The sequence below is a fragment of the Lactuca serriola genome, chromosome 5 (assembly GCF_051521515.1).
Source record: "Lactuca serriola cultivar US96UC23 chromosome 5, Lser_US96UC23_V15, whole genome shotgun sequence".
In the NCBI taxonomy this organism is placed as follows: domain Eukaryota; kingdom Viridiplantae; phylum Streptophyta; class Magnoliopsida; order Asterales; family Asteraceae; genus Lactuca; species Lactuca serriola.
Genome location: NC_136412.1, coordinates 153,370,021 through 153,393,844, shown reverse-complemented (window position 1 = coordinate 153,393,844; position 23,824 = coordinate 153,370,021). Strand labels below are relative to the sequence as shown.

Sequence of the window (23,824 nt, the reverse complement as noted above, 5' to 3'; positions counted from 1 at the left end):
ATATATATATATATATATATATATATATATATATATATATATATATATATATATAATAAACCCACTAAAAGTTTTTAACATACTCACAAAGTATTAAATATAATTATTATGAATATATATATAATTATAAAGTTTGAACGTAAGATAATTAATGTAGATATATTTGTAAATTTAATAAATAAATTAAATGTTTAATATATAAATAGATTTATAAATCTACAATAAAGTTATTTAAAATTGCAATGCTTTCTAGAGTTGAAAGAACTAATCCTACGTGGACTACAATCCTCAATTTGCAAGCGACTAGCCAGTGGTAATACATTTTTATATATGAATTAGTCATATAACCATACTCTAGAAGGCATATAAATATTCATTATAATATCTTCCTTAATTGATAATGGTTTTTTTTTGCCACATGTTACTTTAACACTTGTCAATTTGTGGTATTTTTGAATAAATGTTTTTTCCATTTGTCATTTTCTCATTTTTTTTTTATCTTTCTTAATTAAAACATCATATTTACACTTTAATTAATAATTGCCTTAATTGAAAATAACCAATAAATTACAATATTACAACTCATATAGTATTTAATATGTTTCCTTTTAAATTCAAATTTTAAATTTCAAATATAAATAAATTTTTGTTTGAACATTCATATATTTTTTTATCCAACCCGTATAACTTATACGGGCTCACAACTAGTAAAGTAAAATATATCAATTAAAAATGGGCTACCAATTAACATCAGATATGGAACAAGAGGAGCTTTCTCAATTCACACAAAAATACACATCCCTCTAAATAAACTTCAAACGCCAAGATAACTAAAGAAAACTTACCCATGGCTCCCTATCCTCACTCTAAATGAGCTAAACTTCCATTAGTTTTTGTTTCCTTCTACTTAATGAGAGAAGACCTAATCTAAACAAATATATATAAGGTTGTTGACTTGTTTCTTTTATACTTAATACATAAAGACTGTGTTAATATGTTTCATGGATTGAGACAGTTGATTTTGCAAGGGATTAACAAACAAATTATCATCATGCAATTTGTAAAATTTTATATAATTTATTAAATTACAACAATGAAAACGTGTCAGATAGTCACATAAAGAAATCATTGATGTGTTTTTTTTTTTTCTAAAACTGAGAAGAAAACTCCTCAAGTGGGGGTGGGGGTACTTGGAAAGCAAAACCAGGGGGTAAAGTCATGAGTGCCTCATCTCCACTTAATTTCCTGAAAGCCATTCCAAGTGCATACCCTAATGTCTTTGAAACAGAAACAGCCACAGCATTTCCCACCTGACAATACCTGAAAAAATTTCCAGTTAATTTGGTTCGATGGAATGGAATGAAGCATTCCATTCCATTCCACATTCCATCATACCAAAAACCATCTAATTCTTATTACTTGAATGTAACTTGCATATACCTTTCTTTAACATTGCCACAAAATCTATAATGATCAGGAAACCCTTGCAGCCTTGCACACTCTCTTACAGTCAGGACTCTGTCCTGCTCTGGATGTAATGCTTTCTGTACAATTTTATAAGCTTAATAAACCAATTCAAAGTATGCTATTTTTTGCATTTAAAATGTTTGTCTTTTACATTCAAAACACAAGTGGGAATTACCTGGCTGTGAAGATTTGGGATTGTTAAGACAGTTGGCACGTTTTCATCCCACCATAATCTTGCAAATGGCCTAACAAATTTTCCAAAATTTCAGGATGTTAGTAAAAGTTTTAAAAAATAAATAAATAAAAAGATGTGATGATAATTGATAAGGTAGCCTATGAGAACATCAAACCTTCTAGATCTTCCTTTTTCAAAGGTGAATACATAATCTGGTATCTACATCAAAAAAAAGAACAGAAAATATAAGCATGAATTTGCATAACTTGATCTGGTAAGTTACATATACATAATACATGTTCCTTTTGAATTAATGCAGAAAAAACAACTTATTGAAGAAAGTCATAGAAGTAAGGAAATTACAATTTTATTATTTATTATTAACCCTAAAATTTTGGTATTTTGGTTTTAGTTTTTTAACTTACCAATGGCTTTCCAGATGGAAGCAACACTTGTTCCACTTTTTTATTGAGGCGAACCACATTATCAGAACTCACAATTATTCCAGGGAAGTTTCTGAAACTTGCTCCCTATAAAAATCTTGAAAAAATAAAATTAGGAAACAAGAAAGGATAAGAAAAAATTGAAAATTGAAAATGTAACAAGTAAATTAACCTTTCTGTGTGGAACATAACACACTCGATGAAAATCATCCTCAGATAATTTATATGTTCGATGATCTATGAGAACAGAGCTTTTGCAATCTGTATCCCCTTTTGAATCATAACCATTAAACTCTTCATGAAGGAGGATTATATATTATATAATTAGATAATAAAGTATTTTCTTTTTTTTTTGTCTATAATATGTCAAAATATAGGGTGATTGCAAAGCATTACCATCTTTTGTTAACCTTATATACTTTTGGAACTCTGTTTGTGGAGGCATTTCATATGGGATTTCCTCACGTTCTTCATGGCTTGTAACCTGTGTATTAATTAATTATTAAATTAAATAATATTATTCAAGGTTAAGTAAAAGAAAAAGATAATTAAAGTATAATGTAGTAGATAGAGAGAGAGTACAGGTGGCAGATCAGAGATGGCATCACGAAGAACAATGGCTTCTTGAAGCTCTCTAGGTTGGCCTTCATCATAAGCAACTGTATGTTGCTGCATTTAAAAGAGTTTTAAAATTAGAATAATGATTATTTTAATCAAAAATGGATAAAAGTTTGACATATTTTAATGATGTAAATCAAATAGCACCTCAAACTCAGCTGGAGGAAAGTATCTGACAATAACTTCATGTGTAGGAAGTGGAAATTGAGGTAGTCTCTGCAAGTGCAAACAATAATCATATGAGTAAAGTACAGAAATGCAACAATGGCTAAAAAGGTAAAAAGTAAGAGTAACTTTTAGTAAAATATTTTTAAAAAGGTAAAATGAGTAAAGAAGATATATATACCTGAGTTGGAAGAGCACCCCATATAAAAACACGTAACCTAAATTGTGGAAGACCATAAGAGCCAGCAGCCATAAGCCCGAGTCTTGCTTGATAATTCATATGAATTAAACGACTTAAAGCATATCTTCCTAAAGAACCTTTATCAAATCTTAAAATATCAGCAACATTTTCCATCAACACATATTTAGGTTTTAAGAATTTTACTATGTCAAAAAACACAACTATTTGCTGATTTCTTTCATCAGTCAGTGGATTATCCGTGTTTCTAAACCGATTATAGCCACTGATCCCTTGACATGGAGGACCTCCACATATAACATCCACATCACCCTGAAAAAAACATAATTTTTTTTACCATATAAGTAAGAAAAAAATTTAGTAATTAATATAAGTTATAAGTTATAAGTTATAACTCACTGGAAGTGGCAATATCTTGGACTCGTATCCTTGTCTGACAAAATCTTGTATGTGGTCTTCACAATCACTGTGGGAGGTAAATATAAAATATAAGCAAGTGAAAATGAAAATAGTTGTGGTATGAGTTTTATTATTATAAATAAATAAATACAAGAAAAAAAAAAAAAAACCTTAATCCTTCAATTAGCTCCCATGTATCATCAGTTGGACCATAGCCCTTCCATCTCACCTACAGGAAAAGAAACGAGAGGGTGATGTTATTTACGGAAATGCCATTGTTCCCTATTTTACTAATTAACATTTAACCCTAAATAAAGCAAGTCTAACATAACATAATGATTATAAAACTATCACATAAACAAAGTTTTCAAAGACATTAGTGAAAATATAGCTTTAGTAAACCAAATATATATATATTTTTTTTAATTTTTAATGTACCTTAAACTTTAACCCATCCTGGCCTGTACTACTGGGATCTCCATAACATATATCAACAAGACTTGAAACTTCATACTCTCCAGGAGCAACCTCATCATCCTCTACAGAAGATTCATTGATTTTGGATTTTTTTTCATCATCAGATTTAGTTTTTATATCATGATCATTAAACACGTATTTTTTGCATAGTTTTTCCCATTCCTTCAATAATTGCAGGAAATCTTCAGCCGTTATATGTCGAACCTATAAAAAGATGTATGTAAGTATGTAACAATAAAGAAAGAAGCAAATCTATAGTAGTGATTGGTATGATGGAATCAGAGAAGGAATGGAATGCTTCATTCCAAAGAAAAGTTGTTTGTTTTGCCTCATGGAATGTAATGAGTCATTCCATTCCTTTGTTATTCCATTTAGACCCTATGATTTATTAATAGACAACTTAAAGCACTCACTTGTGTTTCTGGATGATTTTGTTTCAAGCTGTCACACGCGGACTTCTGATAATCAATTGCCCATTTCTGAAGATAAGGAGAGACGGGTAAATTAGTAAATTGGACAAATATTTTACATGTGCTTCATACAAGAGATTTTGAGGGGCATAATATTTACTGTAACAAGTTTAACACCAGAAAGTTTGGCACCAAGACACAGTCCAGTAGACATTCCACCGCAACCAGCATACAGATCTAATAATGCCAGCTCAGCTTTGTGCATGTCACTTTTAACTACATCTAATGGAGTTGTACTTATGCCCATATTGTTAGCATCAAGACAACTTGGTGTGGTCAAAGTCAAACCACATCTTGCTACTGAATTATCTTTAGCTGCAGCATTTATGGCAAAAATAACAGTTATATATATATATATATATATATATATATATATATATATATATGTGTGTGTGTGTGTGTGTGTGTGTGTGTGATAAAAGGTGAGAAATGATTTTACCAGTAAGCAAGGAGCGGAATGTTGAATATTTTACAGAATACTCCATGTCACAATAATAGTCAGATGGATGAATAGAGGTTAACTGAAAAGAAATAAGAATTTTATGTTGGGAAATTATAAATATTTCAAGAGGATTAGATATGAAAGATAAAGGTAAAAAAAAGAACATACCCCAGGAGCTTTTTCTATTATTTTGACTTTAGAAAGTATACAGTCTAATAAGTTGTCATTCATTAAAGTGGAGGCAAATAAACGCTTCTTGTCTAGAATAGCAGCAGCTTCTTTCATAACCTGAGTGATAATAAGGTGGAAGGAAAAGAAAAAAGAGCTGAAGATCAAATTCTAATAAATATACAAATAGAAAAGTTTACAGAAACTAACCGTATCTTCAGCTCTGAAAAACCACTGCACTCTAAAGTAATTTTTATCATCAGATGTTTTGAAAAACTCCACAATCCTGCCAACATGTTTTTGCTTTCCCTCGCCCTGAAAAAATTTACTCACATAAATGACCATCTTACCCCTGTAGTGAAGAATAGAAGTGGCAAGGCTAACATATAATGATCCAAACAATTGGTCATACAATTGACCTTGTTATCCAGGAATTTGTTCACAATTAGTAATTTAAGTATAAACCTTATATTAATGGCTATTTTTAAACTTTTATATATGGAAATATGGAATATGTATTTAAAGTGGATGTTCACCTTATATAGATATGGTCATGTTCTCTTTTTATGCAACATATTTATGGTTGGATGCAAATGATATTTTTTTAGCTTAGAATTAATTTCCCATATCTGCATTGTCAAGGAACTGTCATTTGATGCTTCAAAATTGATCAGAGAATTTCAATTTCCTTTAAGAACTACAAATTACCTGCTAACAGAATAAGTTGGTAATAATGTGGAATTGTGGAGTACCTTTATATGTGCACAATCTCCAAGATTGAAAATGCATCCATCAACATTAGCTTGAATGTAATGACATAAGACATCTATATGCACTTCATCATCTCCACCAATACTGCATAATTAATCATTCTCAATATGAAATAATTCAAAGTGGAATGGCATAACAACAAAGGCATGAAAGTAACTATGAAAGATGCAAGACATAAGAGTCCCACTCACTTTACTATCGAGCTCTGTCCCTTGTGTCTTTGACCCTGTAAAATTTAAAATCCTCATGAATGAAAACTGCAAGTAATAATTTTGCAAATCATAACCAAGAATGAAACAGTTTGGGCACCAAAAAACAGAGACAGATAGATTTGTCATGGATTTCTGCTTAAGTTTGCCAATGACAGTAGTCAATAGATTGGGTGACTCATCATTGACCACTTAATTGATCAAATTATTGAATGGAGTCATCAAAATAACTCAATAGCCATCGCATAACATAATTGTTACAGTTCTAGAAAACCAAATATTGAAAGAAATGTAGACTTTTATAGTGAGCTAAGTAAATTCTTAAAGAAAAATATAAATTATTTGAATCATCTCATTTTGGGTATATCACAGCCACAAAGGGAACAGATATAGCTTGCAGAAGGCTTATAAAACATGCATTGGAACATGTGTATACCCAAAAAAACTAAATAAATGCATCACAATCACTAGTTTCCTTAAATTGTACCTTCAATTTATAGCGCCAGCCCCACTTTTCTTGAGCTTCATCTTCAGGAACTGGGTCTCCAACAAAAAAAGATTCTGTTTTTAGCTTTCTCTGTTTCTTATTAGAAGTAGATCGAGTTTCAGAACTTAGTTGTAGTGCCATATTGTGCCCTGAAACATGCAACTTGGTTGATCTAGATTTAGTTTTAGTTACTTGGCTCCCAACGCTTAACGTGGTTGAAGATACTCGAGGTGATCTCCTTAGCTCAACTCCTTCTCGTGGAACACTTCTATTTTTAGAAGCGGTTTTCCTAGTGATGATAGATGCGTCGATAGTCAACGGCACCGGTGAATTATCGTCATTGTTGACAAAATCACTGCCAAGTGTTTGCAATGTCAGAGGCAACGCGTCCGATTCCGTGCCGTTGCTTTCTCCTGGAAAACTTCTATCTTGAGAAGCGCTTTTGGGGGTAATAATAGATGCGTCAATCGTCATCGGAGCCGGCGAATCATCGTCGGTCTTGGCAAAATCACTGCCAAGTCCGTTTGATGTCAGAGGCAACGCGTCCGATTTGGTGCCGTTGCATTCCCCTGGAACACTTCCATTTTCAAAAGCGCTGTTGGGAGTAATAATAGATCCGTCAATGGTCAACGGCACCGACACCGGCACCGGCGAAATATCACCATTGTAGACAAAATCACTGCTTACATTCAATGTCGGAGGTGAAGGATCCGATTCGGTGGCGTTGACCTCCATTCCAGTCGAACTTCTCATGCGCTTCTCCGACGTCGAACTGCTCCCCGGTGAAAGTTTAGGTGAGCATTTGTCTGATTTTTCGCAATTTGCATCCGGACTCATCCTTTTAGTTCCTCTCAAGACTGTCTCCGACATCGAACTGGAATGCTCAGTTAAGCCTTTGACCGATTCACAACCATCATCATCCACCGGATTCAAAATCATCTTCGGAGACCTTATAACACACTTATAAATGTATTATCAGTAAAAAAATGTTGAGCATTTCTCAGATTCAGCACCGCCGTCGATGTCCACAGACCACAGTAGCTCAAGACAGTCTCCGGTGAGAGTTCTTTGACTTCCGAGTGGAGTCAATCAGCAATGCACATTCTGATAGCTGATTAGCACTACTAGCAATGCCATCAGCTTCAGATTCTGCAATCTTCTGAAGATTTTCTGAGAGACAGACTAGGGTTTTTGCAGTGGTATGTGATCTATGGAGGATTTATGTTTTATGAGGTGGAGCAGGAATGTAATTGAGTGGGACGTCAATGCAAGTGTGCAACAAGCGATTGCATTTCGGGTTCCTAAACCTGGTTAGGAACAAAGTTTTAGAAACGGTTCGAACCACTAGTCGGACCATTTCTAGATCGGAATAAGTGACAAAAATTCTGGTTAAATTAAATAAAAGCAAATGAAATAAAATATTTTACATAAAAAAAACTTTGGTATCTTTGATACCTATTTAGACATCTCTTAAATTAAAGGGTAAATTACATGAATGGTCTTTATGGTTTGGGGTAATCTGTGTGGTTGGTCCCTAAGAAATATTTTTAACTCGGGAGGTCCCTATTATTTGTTTTTGTTGCGTCTTTAGTCCATGTTTGACCTAAAATGACTTCTTTACCCTTATTTGTTTATTTTTTATTTACTTATCATTTATTTTATTTAAAATTTTAAAAAAAATAAACAAAACCCAAAACCATATACCCCCACCCCCAACCTACCTTGTTCTTCTAATACAGCATCTTTGTTTCTCAGCTCAACCAAGAAGGAAAGAACCATCAAATAGATGATGTTGCCTTGGATGGTTCCGACGAACCAACCCTTTCTCAACTTTGCACCGTCAAGCTTCTCTCATCTCATCTCTAGTTCGTATGTTGCAATGTATCTCTGTTTCTCAACTCTGGTGTATCTCTGATCTGCAATCGATCAGAATAATATCATGTTTTTCGATCTGCAATCAAACGGTGGTGGTGGTGGTGGTCGGAAACATACATTTACCCCCATCTTCTTCCTAAACATCTAAATCTCAAATCTGATGAAATCTTGAATTCTAGTCATATGCTAATAATCAAATCGGGACTAATCCACATCAAACTAGAGCATTAAACGAAACCAGAGCACCAAATCAAAACCCAACTGTGTTTTTCACAACCAAAAAATTGAAAGACACCTGCTTCAAATCCCTAAAACGAACTAGATGTTGTATATCGATAGAGTTCGGGGTGCATATAGTGGTCGTTTCTGCATCTCAATATCGATAGGTTCCGGCAGCGATCCAGATTTCTGATGTCGATGAAGATTATCCCCCTTACTTGCAGTAGACCATCGTCATCACCAAGGGTAAAATCAATTTTGATTGTGTGTTTCTTGTAATTTGGTATGGGTTGGAGAATGTTTTTTGTTTGTTCTTTTGGTATAATATTTAAACACCAGGGGGAGTTGGGGAGTTGTAAGTGGGCAGAGAAGAAAGGGAAAGGGAAGAAGGGTGGGTGGTTGTGGTGTCGGAGATAGCGAGAGGCAGTGTCGAAAAAAAGAGGAGAATGGTAGGGGAGGAAGAAGGGTCGCCTGAGGTTACAGAATGTGGCAAAGGGTCATCGACGAGCTATTTTTGTGAGGTTGCAGATAGTATGGGATACGGTATCACCGATGATATAAGGGAAGACATTGAATATAATTTCTTTTGATTGTTGAAAAGTTGCTCACTGAAATTTGTTAACTTATATACTCCTTCCGTTCCAATATTATTGTCCACAGACAAAAAACACACAAACTAAGAAAAACATTAATTACCACTAATTTTATATAATAAAATGATAGTTTTGTCCTTACTTTGCATTTAATGTTCTATTAAACGTTTAGTTGGTTAAGTAATAATGATGGGGTATTTTGGTAAAAAAATTATTTATTTTTAGAAGTGGACTATTATTTTGGGACAAACCAAAAAGGAAAGATGAACTATAATTTTGGAACGGAGGAAGTATTGATTTGTATCTGGGTTTTTTTTGCGTATGGGTTTTGTATAACATCCTGTTTCAAGAAGTTTCTCATTTTGGGATTATGGGTTGTAAATGGATTGAGTAAAGGCATTGGGCTTCAAGGGAATAGGGTTTAGACCTTATTGAACGATGATAATGTTGGTTAAGTGATTAAAGCCTTCGATTTGTGATTGGAAGAAAAAGGGTCAAATGGAAAAGGTAATTGTAACAACCATAAAATTCAAGCCAATTTAAAACATTTCAAAACCATTAAGCATTACAAAATTTGTTTTCAAAATAGTATAATATCAGAATATCCCAAAAACAAGGTCAAACATGAGGAGCTGTACGATCACGCCTTTGCCTTCCCGCGATCATCTGAGGTACCTAAAACCAAAATTGAAACTGTAAACCCAAAGTTTAGTGAGTTCCCCCAAATACCCATACACACAGCAATATACATATAATCACGAACAACATAATATGGGTCCAGTCAACCATCCGGTTGGAATGCCAACATACTATGGGTCCAATCATCATCGAGATGGAATACCCCAGGCCTACAACCAACAGGTTGGAATGCCCACATACTACGAGTCTAATCATCCACGGGATGGAATACTCGCGACCCACAACCATCGGGTTGGAATGCCCAGGTCTATTGGCTTTCGCACAAAGCATATAAGCCTCAACCACCAATCAAACATGTGCACATATATCAGCTAATCACATAACAGTCTATAGATAGATAAACCGATCTAACATATCATAGCAACATATAACATCTTATCTACCAGGATACTAATCTAATGGATCATAACAACATATAACATCCTATCTACCAGGATAATGATCTAACGGATCATACAATACTCGAGCATATAACATATCAGGATAGCAATCCAAAAGGGTCGGCCTTGGTGCCTTAGACCCTTGAGTATAGTGAGGAAACTCACCTCTCAACTGTAAAATCGAAGTGATGATCTCAAACTCTCGAACCACGGCCATGAACTGCACCACCTATATTTACCATATGACCATTTCCATAAATTTCCAATTTATTAAAATACCCCAGAAGTTAACTAGTCAACCCTTGGTTAAGGTCCAACTCAATGGTCAATATCAACAGTCCATGTTGACCTTACTCGACGAGTGCAGTTCACCGACTCGTCGAGTCCTTCTTGAACTCGAGAAGTCGTGAAATCCCCCATTGACTGGTAGAGTTTCCCTGCAACTCGCCGAGTTCATGCATGTCCAAATGTCGGGAAAACCCTAGCTGACTCGCCGAGTCATCCTACGGACTTGCTAAGTTGGTCGTGCAACTCGTCAAGTCCTTTCAGTCCTTTCTCCATCCAGACGATTTTAAGCTACTACAAAGCTCCATATTTCAAATCAAGCTTCCCAAGGCATGTTTATCACGTAAATTTGCAAACTTTATGTGAATGCAAGGTCTTAAGAGCCAAAACCAAGCTAAAGAAGAGATTCTAGGCAAGGGAAATGCACTATCATGCTAAAGGTTGAAACTTTATGATTATAAGGACCAAGATGAGCCTAGCTCTGAAGTTGCAACTTCAGATCTTGGTTCATCACCCGAAATGAAACGCCAACATGCTAAAATGGTCCCAAAACTCAAATATAGAAGGGTCTAGCTAGAAGGAGATCAAGGTAACGACTTGATACCTTCAAATGATGCTAAAATGGGGTAGACTTCAGATCCACACACGTTCCTTGCCTCAAACTTCTTGATCTTCAAGCTCCTTGCAACAAGATCTACCTTCCAAGCTTAAAACACACAAATATGGAGAGTAAACACAAATTAGGTTTTCTTGGCTCAAGGGGGTTGTAAGGGAGGCCAAGGGAGGCTAATGACCCTTTAAATAGGGTGCAATACCCTAGAAATTAGGGTTTCATCCACCAGCTCCAACTCATCAAGTCGTGTCCTCCGACTCGTCGAGTTGTCCATTTAAAACACGCGGCTGATTTCGTTCCTACTTGACGAGTCAGGGCATCCGACTCGTCGAGTAGACCCTTTAAGATGTAAATAAAGCTGTAAAATTAATACCTAAGAGTCGGGGTGTTACAGTAATATTATGGGCTTCTTGCATGGATTATGGTTTTAGTTCGACATGTATTAAGTCAAATGTATTTAAATAGGGTTGTGGGGCTCGTCAATACCTTTCTGTACATATAAAGATCATCGAAACAAAGTTGAATGAAGAAGTTATGATTGTTTGAAGTTGGAATGAAATTTGGTGAAAACTCGTTCTCACGAGATGAGAAGTATATTCTCACAACGTGAGGAACCTATTCTCACAAGGTATATTCTCATGACGTGAGAACTGTACAGCCCAAGCCCACGAATTTTTAGGGTTTTCAAGGATTTAAAGGTAAGGATTCATGTTTGAGGGTATTTTATTAGCGTCCATCATATCTAGAGTCCATTAGGAGAACCCTAGCCTCCATTTTCAAGATTTGAGCCTCCTATCTCCTCTCTCATCTATTTTTGGAGTTTTTGGTGGTTTTGGAGCAATGTTTTCATGCAAGATTGATCATTGAAGCTTGGTATTTGAAGATCTTAACTTTTATCTACCTTCTAGACCTTTGTACATTATAAAGTTCTAAGTTTTATTGCATTTCATCTTAGATATAAGTGTATTTGGTGTTTTAGTCCATTTTAATGAGTTTTGAGTGAGAGTTGGGAATAAAGTTTACAACTTTATTACTCTCCAATGTCCCAAGAATATTGTATGTTTCAGTTCTGGACTCCAACTGTAACACTCGTTCCGAGAAGGTACATATACCCTAAATTTTATAAAGGTTGGCATTTTTTGTCCGTACATCGTACGTACTCGAGGTGTATGCATGGCGTACTTATGCATGAAGGAAGCTAGCCTTGCACGCATATTCCTAACGTATTCTTCAGGTACGCAACACGTACGATGTTCAAATCCAAAAACCCTAGTTTGAGGGTTTGCACCCTATATAATCCTCTTTATGGCCCCAATACCTTCACCCTCATCAGCATCCACCTAAAAATTGTCCCTCTAGCTAACCTTAACGAAGAAGTGTAACAACCCAAAAATCACGAATAAAATTTTCCTTTAAAAACATTACTAAAACCATATTTATAAAACCATATCATAAGTCATAACATAAATTTGGAGTATCAATTCAAAACATGTTCTTATTATCAGAGTAAACATCCCAGGCTAACTAACTATGGTGTGTGCCATGCGATCATCTTGAGCTCTTCTCGCCGCTACTGGAAGTACCTGAAACCAAGACTGAAAACTGTAAGCACGAAGCTTAGTGAGTTCCCAACCTACCACATACCATACATAATCTCATACTGCAAGCATTGGGCCACACCCGCTACTTCGGGCCTCGCCCGCTACAACAGTCCCCGCCTGGCTTCAAGCCCCGCTCGGTGTACATATATGTTTCTTTTAGGCCCCGCCTGTCTCTGGGCCCCGACCCCTAACATATACTAACATACAGTCATATCATAACACATAAACTGAATATATACTACTGGATTCTTGTTCTAAGGCCTCGCCTATCCTGGGCTCCACCCCTATCCTGTTATTGTTGAGTCGTGGAACCCCGTCCACGCTCCTACTGATAGTGAGATATGGGCCCGGCCCACACCCACTTCCTTCCTACCTTGGTCCTCGCCCCTGCTTTTCTGCTAATGAGATATGGAACACCATCCACACTCTGCTATTGGTGAGATACGAGACCTCGCCCACACTCACCTCCCTATCAGGCACATACATGTATCACACAGACAACAAGTATACACTATCATGTAAATCGTTCCTTGGGCACCCACCCGCTAATATTGGACCTTGGTCCTGATATATCATACTAGCATACAGTGCCTAGGACTAAGCCTAGGGTCTTCTTACTCATAACTACATGGGCCGACATTGTGGCCGTAGACCCATCCACACAAAGGGAAAACTCACCTGCACTGCTGAACTTTTCTAATAACCCTCTGCTGCTAACTGGAACTTCCCCGATTGCTGCTTCTTCAGCTCCCCGAGCTACCAAGATCACAATATCACTTAGCCCAATATCATATGTGACAACCCGAAAATCTTTGCCTTGTAAGTGATGGGTTTTGGGCATAAGAACAATCCTATGTGCTCATACAAACCCTAATGCTTGGATCTAGGTTTCTCTATTGTACATGCAATGAATCCAAGACTAATAAACCCTAGATCTAACATATAATAAACTGAATTAGGGTTTAGAGAATTACCTTTGATTGTTATATAGCAATAAAAATCAATTCCTTGCTTGGATTGGCTTCAAAAGCTTAGTGCCTCAAGTGCTGCACCTCTAATGGAGTCACAAACACCACTAAGCAACTTGGATGAAGAGGGGAGAGAGAGGAGGCACCAAAAACGGTTGGAAACCCTAAGGGAAGTGTTGTCCACGTTTTTGGGGCTTAAGGGTCCTTTATATACATGTAGGCTATTAGGGTTTACAACTAGGAAACCCTAATCTGACTGCTTAAGCCCTAAGCAGCCCATGGACTCCTTAAACATATCCCTTGGACGATTTCTAATGGGCTTCCCATAGAATTTGTCCAACCTATATATTATTAGGTGATCCATAGCCCAATTATAATTATCTTATAATTACAACTTCAGTCCCCTAAGTTTAATTAATCTCTTTTAGCCACAAAATTAATTCTTAATTAATTCTTGACTAATATTAATTAAACAATATGATTTCTCCTTTAATATATTATTCTCATAATATATTAATAAATCATATTTAAACCTTTCTCTCCTTAAATCATCCTACATATTGCTATGGTGAAGGCAACCCAAAAGGACCATGCTTATAATCGGGTCAAGTACATACCAAAATAGTTATGGACTTAGACACTTATCCAACAGTCTCCCACTTGGATAAGTCTAATAACTATTTTCCGTATGACTTCAGAACCTGATCAGCAATCGTAGCTTTCAACAGCCGCTGTCAACTCTGATCTTATCAGATAGCGTGTCCTTTAGATAAGGGATTATATATTCCTCCATTCTCAAGATATCGTATAGACATAAGACATGAATTTCAATCATTCTCTCTATACTGTTTCCCGACTTCCGATTTACGACGACTGATAACATACTACAATTGAACACATCAACTTAGTCCCGGCTTGGCCAAGCGCTTAGGTGTCATCACTAAATCATCGAGAGACCCACAAATATCGCTTTTATCCCATATTGAATAAAAGGAATGGATAAACCTCAACTCAAATGCTCGCTTGCATTTACTAATCGAATTACACACAACAATAAGTTTTATAACACCAAGTTACTGGTGCGTTTACTTATTATCAATGTGTAACCGACCAGCAAATAACAACTCACACATCTCGGTTTCAAGAATATACAATATTATCGTCTCACTAATCACTCGTGATAAATTCATGAAGTGATCCAAGTGAGCGTGGGTTTAATCCAATACTCTAATCTTATCAAAGCACTCATGAACTCTAGAGCAAACTTGTGCCATGTCTAAACACTTCAGACAATCTACAGACAGATTCATGACAGTCTTCCTTCATACTTATTTCCAACGTATGACCGAATGTGGAGGTTCGAATAACCCAGTTATTCTGGAAGTCAAAACATGCATATTGAAACATAACAATAATACTTAATCCTATATGCCTCAAACTTGTGAGAGTAAATAAAACACTTCTATTTAACCACCATATTGATTACTCATTATTATCGTTTACTGTTTCAGAAAATCAACTTATTACTCAAATTGCAACAATAGCTGTCCCATGCATAAAGCATGCACACTATGTTTCCTATGGTCCTTACTTTGTGAAATAGATCAATTGAAAAACTTTTCCAATGATGCTCATTTCACAATTCCCAATCCTTATCATTAGTGTAAGAACATAAGGTTCTTTGCTATTATTATAATATGCTAGATTCTAACATTTTATGCAACGATCCTTTCGTAAAGTCATAGCACAAAAGTCACCAAGACTTGACTAATGAAATTATAAAGTACTCTATCGGAAATTGTTACAAGACAATTCCATAGACGTGAAGTCTCACATTCAAAGTACATTCATTTAAACATCCTTCTTGCATAAAATTTTCTAATCTAGGCATAGACTCTCAATATCCAACTCCCAATATGGAAACATTTCCACATTTTCCATATAACAACTCATTCTTAATAAAATCTTATCTATTCATAATAATGTCGATATGGTCCATCCAATACCATACTTCCAACTACTCACAAGCGACCAATCCTCAGCGAACTTTGGATCGTCCTTTGATAGTTGTTTAATTATTTTAGTCAAAACCAATTCTAGTCCTTTTTCCCTCTTAATGCGCTAGACATTTGGAAAATTTTAGAATGGTAAAATATTATAGCATTTGCAATCGATCCTATACCCGAAGTGTATGGGACACGATGCATAATGTCTTACATAAAGATATGATACTTTACCAATCTTTTGTCATAATATTTTATGTGTCATGTTCTCACAATTCGAACTATGAAGAGGGATGCCGTAATCATAATCGAAATTTGAGAACACACAATGTATCCTTTGACAAAAAATATTAAAATTTCTCAATCTCAGCCTTAGATATTGAAACGAAGTATAATTATCTCTCCCTTAATTATAGCAAAACAACTTTTCAAACCATGCAACTTTGCAAATTGAATCTTTGTTTTTCTATAATTAATATTGCTAACTTGCAATACTTTCCATAATAATCATACAAGCATAACACTTATGCTCCCACTATCATGATGATTATTATCATATAAGCATAACGCTTATGCTCCCACTAGCTTTGACATGTATTCAGAAAACAGCTGAACTTCCAGAAAACAATACCTATTGAATTTTTGAAGTTCATATTTCTAATACCAGATGCTTCGATAAGCCTTTATCTAAGATTCTTAAACTTATACACCTTTGCCTTAGATAGCTCATATGTGTGTTTAAACAATTCATAACTTATGTTACTAAGTTCCAAATGTTCAAACTAATTGCCAAATCTCACAATTCGAACTATGGAAAGGGATGTCGTGACCATAATCGAATTTGAGAATACAATTTCCATAATTGCTCTCTTCTTAAAATCTCTCTTAGTGAAAGCATTTCCTCACAGTCATTTTCATGAAGAAGGGAATCTTATGACACTTAGATTTTATGGTGTACGAGTTCCTATCCATGTGAATTTGCCAAAACCAAAGTTTGCGACAAATCCAAACTCATATGGACTGAACTTTCTTAATCTTGATTTCTTGCCTTATGGTAACACGAGTGCCCACCATGTCTTCCAAGTAGTTTAGCAACTTATCCTTACATATCAATGTACTTTCCATTGATCAAGGTGCTTTGTCTTTATGCATTCAAATGAGAACTCATAGAACTCACATGCATAATTAACTCAATTGGAATGGCACATAAACAAAATAATGTCAACACGATAGGTTGCAAACCTCAAGTCGTGTGCTAGTGATGATCGATAAGGTTTATTCTTGATTTGTTTTCGAAACCTTTTCAAAAACATTAAAACTCCCACTAACTCCTTGATATATAAGGTTCTCTTATCAATAAACATTTCTTGATAAAGAAATATTCAAGAGTTAGTGTAGCATTTATCAAGACAAAACACTTCACAAATTGGTCCTAGTTGGTCTTTTTCTTATCCAAGACATCACAACTTACCAATTTCTAATGTGCAAGAATAAGAAAACTTTTCCAAATTCCACATTCGTTAAATGTTATAAACATACTAAAGACCTATTCACTCAAGTCACATTCTTGACTCTAAGACTTAATATTGGAACGAAGTATGATTGACTTCTTGATTTAACCATTTATACAATTCTTGTTCCTCTTCTTACACATGCAAATGCACTAAGACTCACTTAGAGGATCAATTGAGACATGGTTCTTAATCATTAAGACCTATCATAAACATAATAAAAGTTACTCTCCCTTCTTCTTAGAATAGAGAAACTTTTATCTTTCTGCCTACTAGATTCTTCTTATTCGTTTTGCTATTGATTGAAACTCTTTTAATCAACTCAGAGTTATACTCAATCTTATAAGTATAACCATATTTACTAAACTTTAGTAAATCATAACGAATATCTTTATAACTCTTGTGGTGGACTTGATCAACGTACAATCTTGTGTACTCGATCTCCTAGTCCTTCACTTGACACTTTGTCAAAGAGTTAGTCTAATTTCCAAATATGAAGTTTCTCATTCATCACACAACCAAGTTGTATGATTCCAAATTTCTGTCCAATTGAAACTTGGGCGATGATAAACTCTCCCTATTTGGTGAATTCTTGACCTCAAGAATCAAATCCATTATTGCTAATAATAGAAACCTTCAAACATCAATTTTTCATACATGCCATTGCAAGGATAAATAAATAAGATAAAATCAAAATTTATTTTATTGCGGAAAAACTTGTCCTTACAATGCAATTCAACTAAAAAACTATGCTATTACATATTTCTTAGCAATCTACCCTAACTCTTAAGTGGCAGCTCAAAAATCTGATCTTTGAATCCATGCGATCGAAATCCATTTCTTCGTGATCAGATGCAGCAGCTTCTTCATTAAGCTTCCTTTCTTTTCTTCGATCCTGCAAAACATCAAAATGTAATCTTATCACATCATGTATGAAGAATCTAGAATAGGAACTTAAAAGAGTCAGTTAATGGATTTTACCTGAAGTAGAGCCATACGTCTTGACTCTCCCATCTCTTAGATCTCTCAGGTAGTTTGGGCAGCTTCGTCTCCAATGCCCTTTCTCTTGGCAATAAAAGCAAATGGACTCCTTTGGCACAACACATCGGACAATCACAGACTTAGCTCTTTCTAGACTTCCAATGTTGCTAGTGTCCCTTGAAGTTTGGGAGTTTGATTCACCAGACAAATTTTCTTGACCAGCATGACAAATCATTGTTGATTCAGCAGCTATAAGCAAATAGGTGAGATCAATGAGGGTCACGTCGTGATCCATCATATAGTACTCTCTAACGAACTCACTATATGATTCAGGAAGTGACTGAAGAACCCAGTCAACAGCCAACTCACTTGAAATCTCGACACCCAACATGCTTAACCTATCAACGTGTGACTTCATCTCTAAGACGTGTGCACACACATGTTTCCCATCTTCGTGTTTACTTGCCAAAAGGGCTTGAGTGAGCTTGAACTTTTCAAGCCTTTGAACTTGTGGGTCAGGGAGAACAATTGGAGGAGCTGGAGGAAGTGAAGCATGATTCTCATTTCCTTGATCGTATATCGGAACGTCATCTTCATTTGGAAAGCTTGTTCCAAAGGATTTAGGAAGACCATTGTAAGATTCAAAACATCTACAAAACGGGAGAAAATTCAAGTTAAGTTGATTGAGTCCTTAATAAAACACCCAAATGAGTTATTAAGGCTAGGATCCAACACAATATTCTCCAACCTAGAAGAGGGATGTCGTAATCTAGTTGCAGAATATTTGAAGGTAGGTAAATGACGATTTACCAGTTTCCACCATGAAAAACGAAAAAGAAGTTTAAGTTTTAAATGAATTGAAACTCCTAGATCTTTTGAGATTCATTGAACTTTTCAATGGCATGTTTAATCTCAATTATGCCCTACTATTTGTGACTGGGATGCCGATGATCACAAACAAGGTGTGAATAACCATACGAATCACGTGGTGCACCCAATGCTACTATCACCTAATCAATGTGTCGGTTAGCCACACACGCTCCATTGATCTATGATAAACATCGAGCCACCCTTCGCCACCAATGTCATCCCCAAATTAGTATGTCGGTTAACCACACACGCTCCACTAACGTTTGACAAGGGTACGAAGTGAATTCCATTGGTTAGCATACAATTTCACATTCTGCCTAAAGTAACTATGATTTGGGAATTTGTATAAGCATTTAGTTACTTTGTACTTCATTATACTTATAATGGAAGGTTTATGTCCTATCCTACCCGTTCGGCTAACGACCCTCCACTAGTCAAGAGTGCGGTGGGTAAGAGTGGATACCTATTCAATCGCCATTTTATAGGCAATTTCCTTAAACACCCCTTATAGACCAGCTTCGTGAATGAGGCCTACTAACGGTAAGACTGACTGTTTACTCATACATATATATAATATTAGACTTTTAATGTTATATATAGTATGGGTGTATTTTACACTTTTAAAATACTAGGTGGTTTAACTTAGTAAATTATACTTTTAATTTAATTAAATGTAAATCAAAACTTTATGGGTTTATTAAATCACTTTTAATTATACACTTTAATTAATTAATAAAACCATAAGGGTGTGATTTGAACTTTTCAAATTACTAGGGTTTTAGAATTTAACATTTCAAAATTAAACTTTTAATCAACTTTTAAATTCCAAAACTTGAGGGCAAGTTTTTGAAACTTTTCAAAACATTAGGGTTTAACTTATTTAAATTTCATAAACAAAACTTTTAAGTTCAAATTTAAACTATAAAAACTAAAGGGAGTAATTTGAAACTATTCAAACTTACTAGGAATCAAATAACAAATAACATAAATTAAACAATTAATTTGGTGATTATCTATATTTGACCTAATCTCATTTTATTCATAAGATAATGACCAAATAATTTAAATAATCCATATTTATCATATAAGGAAACTATTATTCAAAAGATTTGAAATTATCTTTTGTTTTATGAAGGATAATCATCCAAATATAATAAAAATCGAATTTTATCATCAAAATACGTTTTTGGTATTAATCCTTCAGTAAAACAGCAAGAAATCCCGATATTCCCTTAGTCTGACCCTTGGACTCGCCGAGTCAGACAGACTCGCCGAGTTCATCCACTGACTTGCCGAGTCAGGTCGGGCAGAGGCCAAAAAATCGTTTTTCAGCAAGAATTCGACAATTGCATCACATACAACAGAAACCAATCAAGGATCTGATACCACTAATGGGTTTTGGGCATAAGAACAATCCTATGTACTCATACAAACCCTAATGCTTGGGTCTAGGTTTCTCTATTGTACATGCAATGAATCCAAGACTAATAAACCCTAGATCTAACATATAATAAACTGAATTAGGGTTTAGAGAATTACATTTGATTGTTATATAGCAATAAAAATCAATTCCTTGCTTGGATTGGCTTCAAAAGCTTAGTGCCTCAAGTGTTGCACCTCTAATGGAGTCACAAACACCACTAAGCAACTTGGATGAAGAGGGGAGAGAGAGGAGGCACCAAAAACGGCTGGAAACCCTAAGGGAAGTGTTGTCCACGATTTTAGGGCTTAAGGGTCCTTTATATAAATGTAGGCTATTAGGGTTTACAACTAGGAAACCCTAATCTGACTGCTTAGGCCCTAAGCAGCCCATGGATTCCTTAAACATATCCCTTGGACGATTTCTAATGGGCTTCCCATAGAATTCGTCCAACCTATATATTATTAGGTGATCCATAGCCGAATTATAATTATCTTATAATTACAACTACAGTCCCCTAAGTTTAATTAATCTCTTTTAGCCACAAAATTAATTCTTAATTAGTTCTTGACTAATATTTGTTACAACCGAAAAAAATTCCAAGCAATTTAAATTTTTCAAAAACAACCCGATCTCTTTAAATTATTACAAAAAGGTTTTCAATACAATTTATTTAGTGTATTCCCAGAATCACATCACAACATAAATATGAGGAGCGGTACGATCACGCCTTCGCCTTGCCATGGTCTCCTGAAGAACCTGAAAACATTAAACCACAACTGTAAGCCCGAAAGCTTAGTGAGATATCCTCAAAATACCAACCACACATACGCCTTTCCAGGCTACGACCTTCCGGTCCAAATCATAATGCCTTCCGGACCATAACATAGTGCCTTCCGGCCCATATCATACATAGCATACATAACATAACAGAACACAGAACAACCATGCACTTCGGGTCTACTGTGAGACTGGTCCACCACACTGGCCAACAGTCCACCTGGTCCACCCTCCGAATCTAGCCATATACATCGAGTCTGCAGTGTGATTGGTCCGCCCGTACCGGGCCTTCAATCCACCTGGTCCACTCTCTGAGTCTACAGTATGACTGGTCCGCCCGCACCGGGCCTTCAGTCGGCCTGGTCCACTCTCCGAGCCTCGGCACGTCTGGTCCGGCCTCTTGGGGCCTACAGCCTATCCGGACCGCTCGCTGGGCCTTCGGGACAACCGGTCCGCCTTGGGTATCTTGGCCTACAGCACAAAGCAGGACCCGCATCAACCCAACTCCAGTCCAAACAACCATGTGCACATAAACATACAATCATATAACCATTCATAGTCAACAAGCCAATCAAACAGATCACATAACATATCATCATCCTAACCAGGATACCGACCTAACCAGTCACTAGCATAGCATCACCCTACATATCAGGGAACCGACCTTAACCAGGTCTCTAACATATACCATCCTAGCTACCAAGATGTAAACATATCAAAGCAATAACATAACAACAAATACCCGCATCTCAATCCGATAAAGGGCCGGCCTTAGTGCCTTAGACCTTGTTGATATACTGAGGATAACTCACCTTGAAACTGCCGGCTGAAAAGATAAGATCCCGCTACTCCAAACTCCGACACGAACCCCTCCACTGAACAACACCAAAGCACTGAACTCAATAATTACCAATAATTACCAAAATACCCCTGGAAGACAACTAGTCAACCCTTGGTCAAAGTCCAAGTCAACCCTTGAATGACTCTACTCGCCGATTCAACCCGATGACTCGTCGAGTCCCCATGCCCAGCATTTACTTCAATCCGCGACCCAACTCGCCGAGTCCAACAACTCTGAGTCCACTCGCACACAACTCACCAAGTCATCCCTTGACTCACCGATTCTCGGCTCAACCAGAAAAGATTGGGACTCTTCGACAAGACTCGTCGAGTCCAAGAACAGACTCGTCGAGTCTAAGGCTATCTTCAACCTACTCGCCAAGTTGTTCTTCCAACTCGCCGAGTTCCAGGCCATCTTCAAGCAACTCGCCGAGTCTACCCATGTGACTCGCCGAGTACCACCGGGTCTGAATCCATACCGAGGCTTTCCAAGCCATGCAGATGATCCAAACCATAGATCTACCCTTCCTAAGGCCATCCATCACATAAAGTGGCAAACTTTACGTGAATCCAAGGAGATCTAGGCATTTTCACTCTAGGGTTTGGGCTTGGGACAAGATAGCTCCACCAATCACTCAAAAGCAGGGACTTTTATGCATTCTAACCCTTTTCCATTCCAGATCTGAGGTAGCAACCTCAGATCTAACCTCTAAACTCCAATACATCAAAAGATATGATCTCTAACACCTCCAAAATGATGAATCTAGATAATAGCAGCTCAAACAATGAAATAATACTTCAAAAGGAAGCTCCAAGAGAAGATTAATCCGAATCCTTGCAAAGCCCTTTGACCCAAGTCTCTTCTCCTTCAATATTTCTTCAACAATCACTTCTCCAAGCTCCAAATGCACTCTAATCCCTCAAAATCGCGCCTCAGGGCTTTATGGACTTCTACAGGGGGTAAAGAGGCTGGGGAGAGGGTATAATGTCCTTTAAATAGGGCTCATCCTCCGGGTTTAGGGTTTTCTCCACTTAGCGCCTACTCACCGAGTCCAACCTCCGACTCGCCGAGTAGTCCACTTAACACGCGACCAAGTCGCGACCCTACTCGCCGAGTCCACCCATGGACTCGTCGAGTTCTCCTTTCATACTTACATTTTGAACCTTGTATTTACACTCCTGAAATTGGGATGTTACAATTCTCCCCCACTTAAATTAGGCTTCGCCCTCGAAGCCTGCAGCAACTCGACTTTTGAGTTACTCCTGCAACGCGTCACCTGGCATTAACCAGACCAGGTTCCTCAAAGCACAACCATCGAAACTCGAACTCACTTTCTCCTTTCTTGCGGTGTACTGACCACCGTCTCAAGCCGGCCACCAGCTTTACCCTCTGATAACCACACTCAACAATTGAGTACTACCCATGATGCATCACTGCTCCAAATCACAACAATCGTTCGACCCATATGAGCTAGAATAACTATGAACCACTGGATTCCCGATCCGAGTCCAACCCTATCCATTCCATGCTGACAGGAAGACACACTCTTCATCCTCAGAGCAACTTCCATGAGTCCTCTTCTTACAATCACATGCACATGCTACACTAGCTCTAGTACTCTCGGGTTAGGGAAAACCCGTCACACTAACAACACCTCCAACATCCCCCAGAACCTTCAGTCAATCTGGACCACTC

At 36.6% G+C, this 23,824-nt stretch overlaps 1 protein-coding gene across 3 annotated transcripts; it reads right to left on the bottom strand.

The window, feature by feature from the left end:
- Nucleotides 1–1,031: 1,031 nt before the first annotated feature.
- Nucleotides 1,032–7,826, bottom strand: LOC145053136 (DNA (cytosine-5)-methyltransferase CMT2-like). Of its 3 annotated transcripts, none has more exons than XM_079001145.1 (21): nt 6,491–7,820; nt 5,986–6,020; nt 5,776–5,878; nt 5,234–5,338; nt 5,024–5,143; nt 4,853–4,934; nt 4,514–4,728; nt 4,357–4,422; nt 3,905–4,147; nt 3,637–3,695; nt 3,467–3,533; nt 3,050–3,379; nt 2,851–2,919; nt 2,668–2,754; nt 2,482–2,569; nt 2,258–2,379; nt 2,068–2,172; nt 1,818–1,861; nt 1,643–1,712; nt 1,441–1,544; nt 1,032–1,320 (listed from the first exon to the last, which is right to left on the bottom strand). In XM_079001145.1, exons 1-21 carry the CDS (start codon nt 7,427–7,429, stop codon nt 1,149–1,151), a joined length of 3,225 nt encoding a protein of 1,074 aa, XP_078857271.1. In that variant the 5' UTR covers nt 7,430–7,820; the 3' UTR covers nt 1,032–1,148. The 3 variants fall into 3 exon arrangements, 2 of the variants coding, with proteins under 2 accessions (XP_078857271.1, XP_078857272.1); XM_079001146.1 differs by having other exon boundaries at nt 2,258–2,355; XR_013684359.1 differs by lacking the exons at nt 1,032–1,320; nt 1,441–1,544 and having other exon boundaries at nt 2,068–2,182; nt 6,491–7,826.
- Nucleotides 7,827–23,824: the final 15,998 nt, after the last annotated feature.

Excerpts from the sequence above, each read along its gene's own strand:
- LOC145053136 (XM_079001145.1), bottom strand. The coding sequence starts at position 7,429 with ATGATTTTGAATCCGGTGGATGATGATGGTTGTGAATCGGTCAAAGGC. Across the intron at positions 6,021-6,490 it reads GCTGGCGCTATAAATTGAAG|GGTCAAAGACACAAGGGACA; the intron begins GTACAATTTAAG and ends TAAATTTTACAG. Across the intron at positions 2,755-2,850 it reads TTCCTCCAGCTGAGTTTGAG|CAACATACAGTTGCTTATGA; the intron begins GTGCTATTTGAT and ends TTTTAAATGCAG.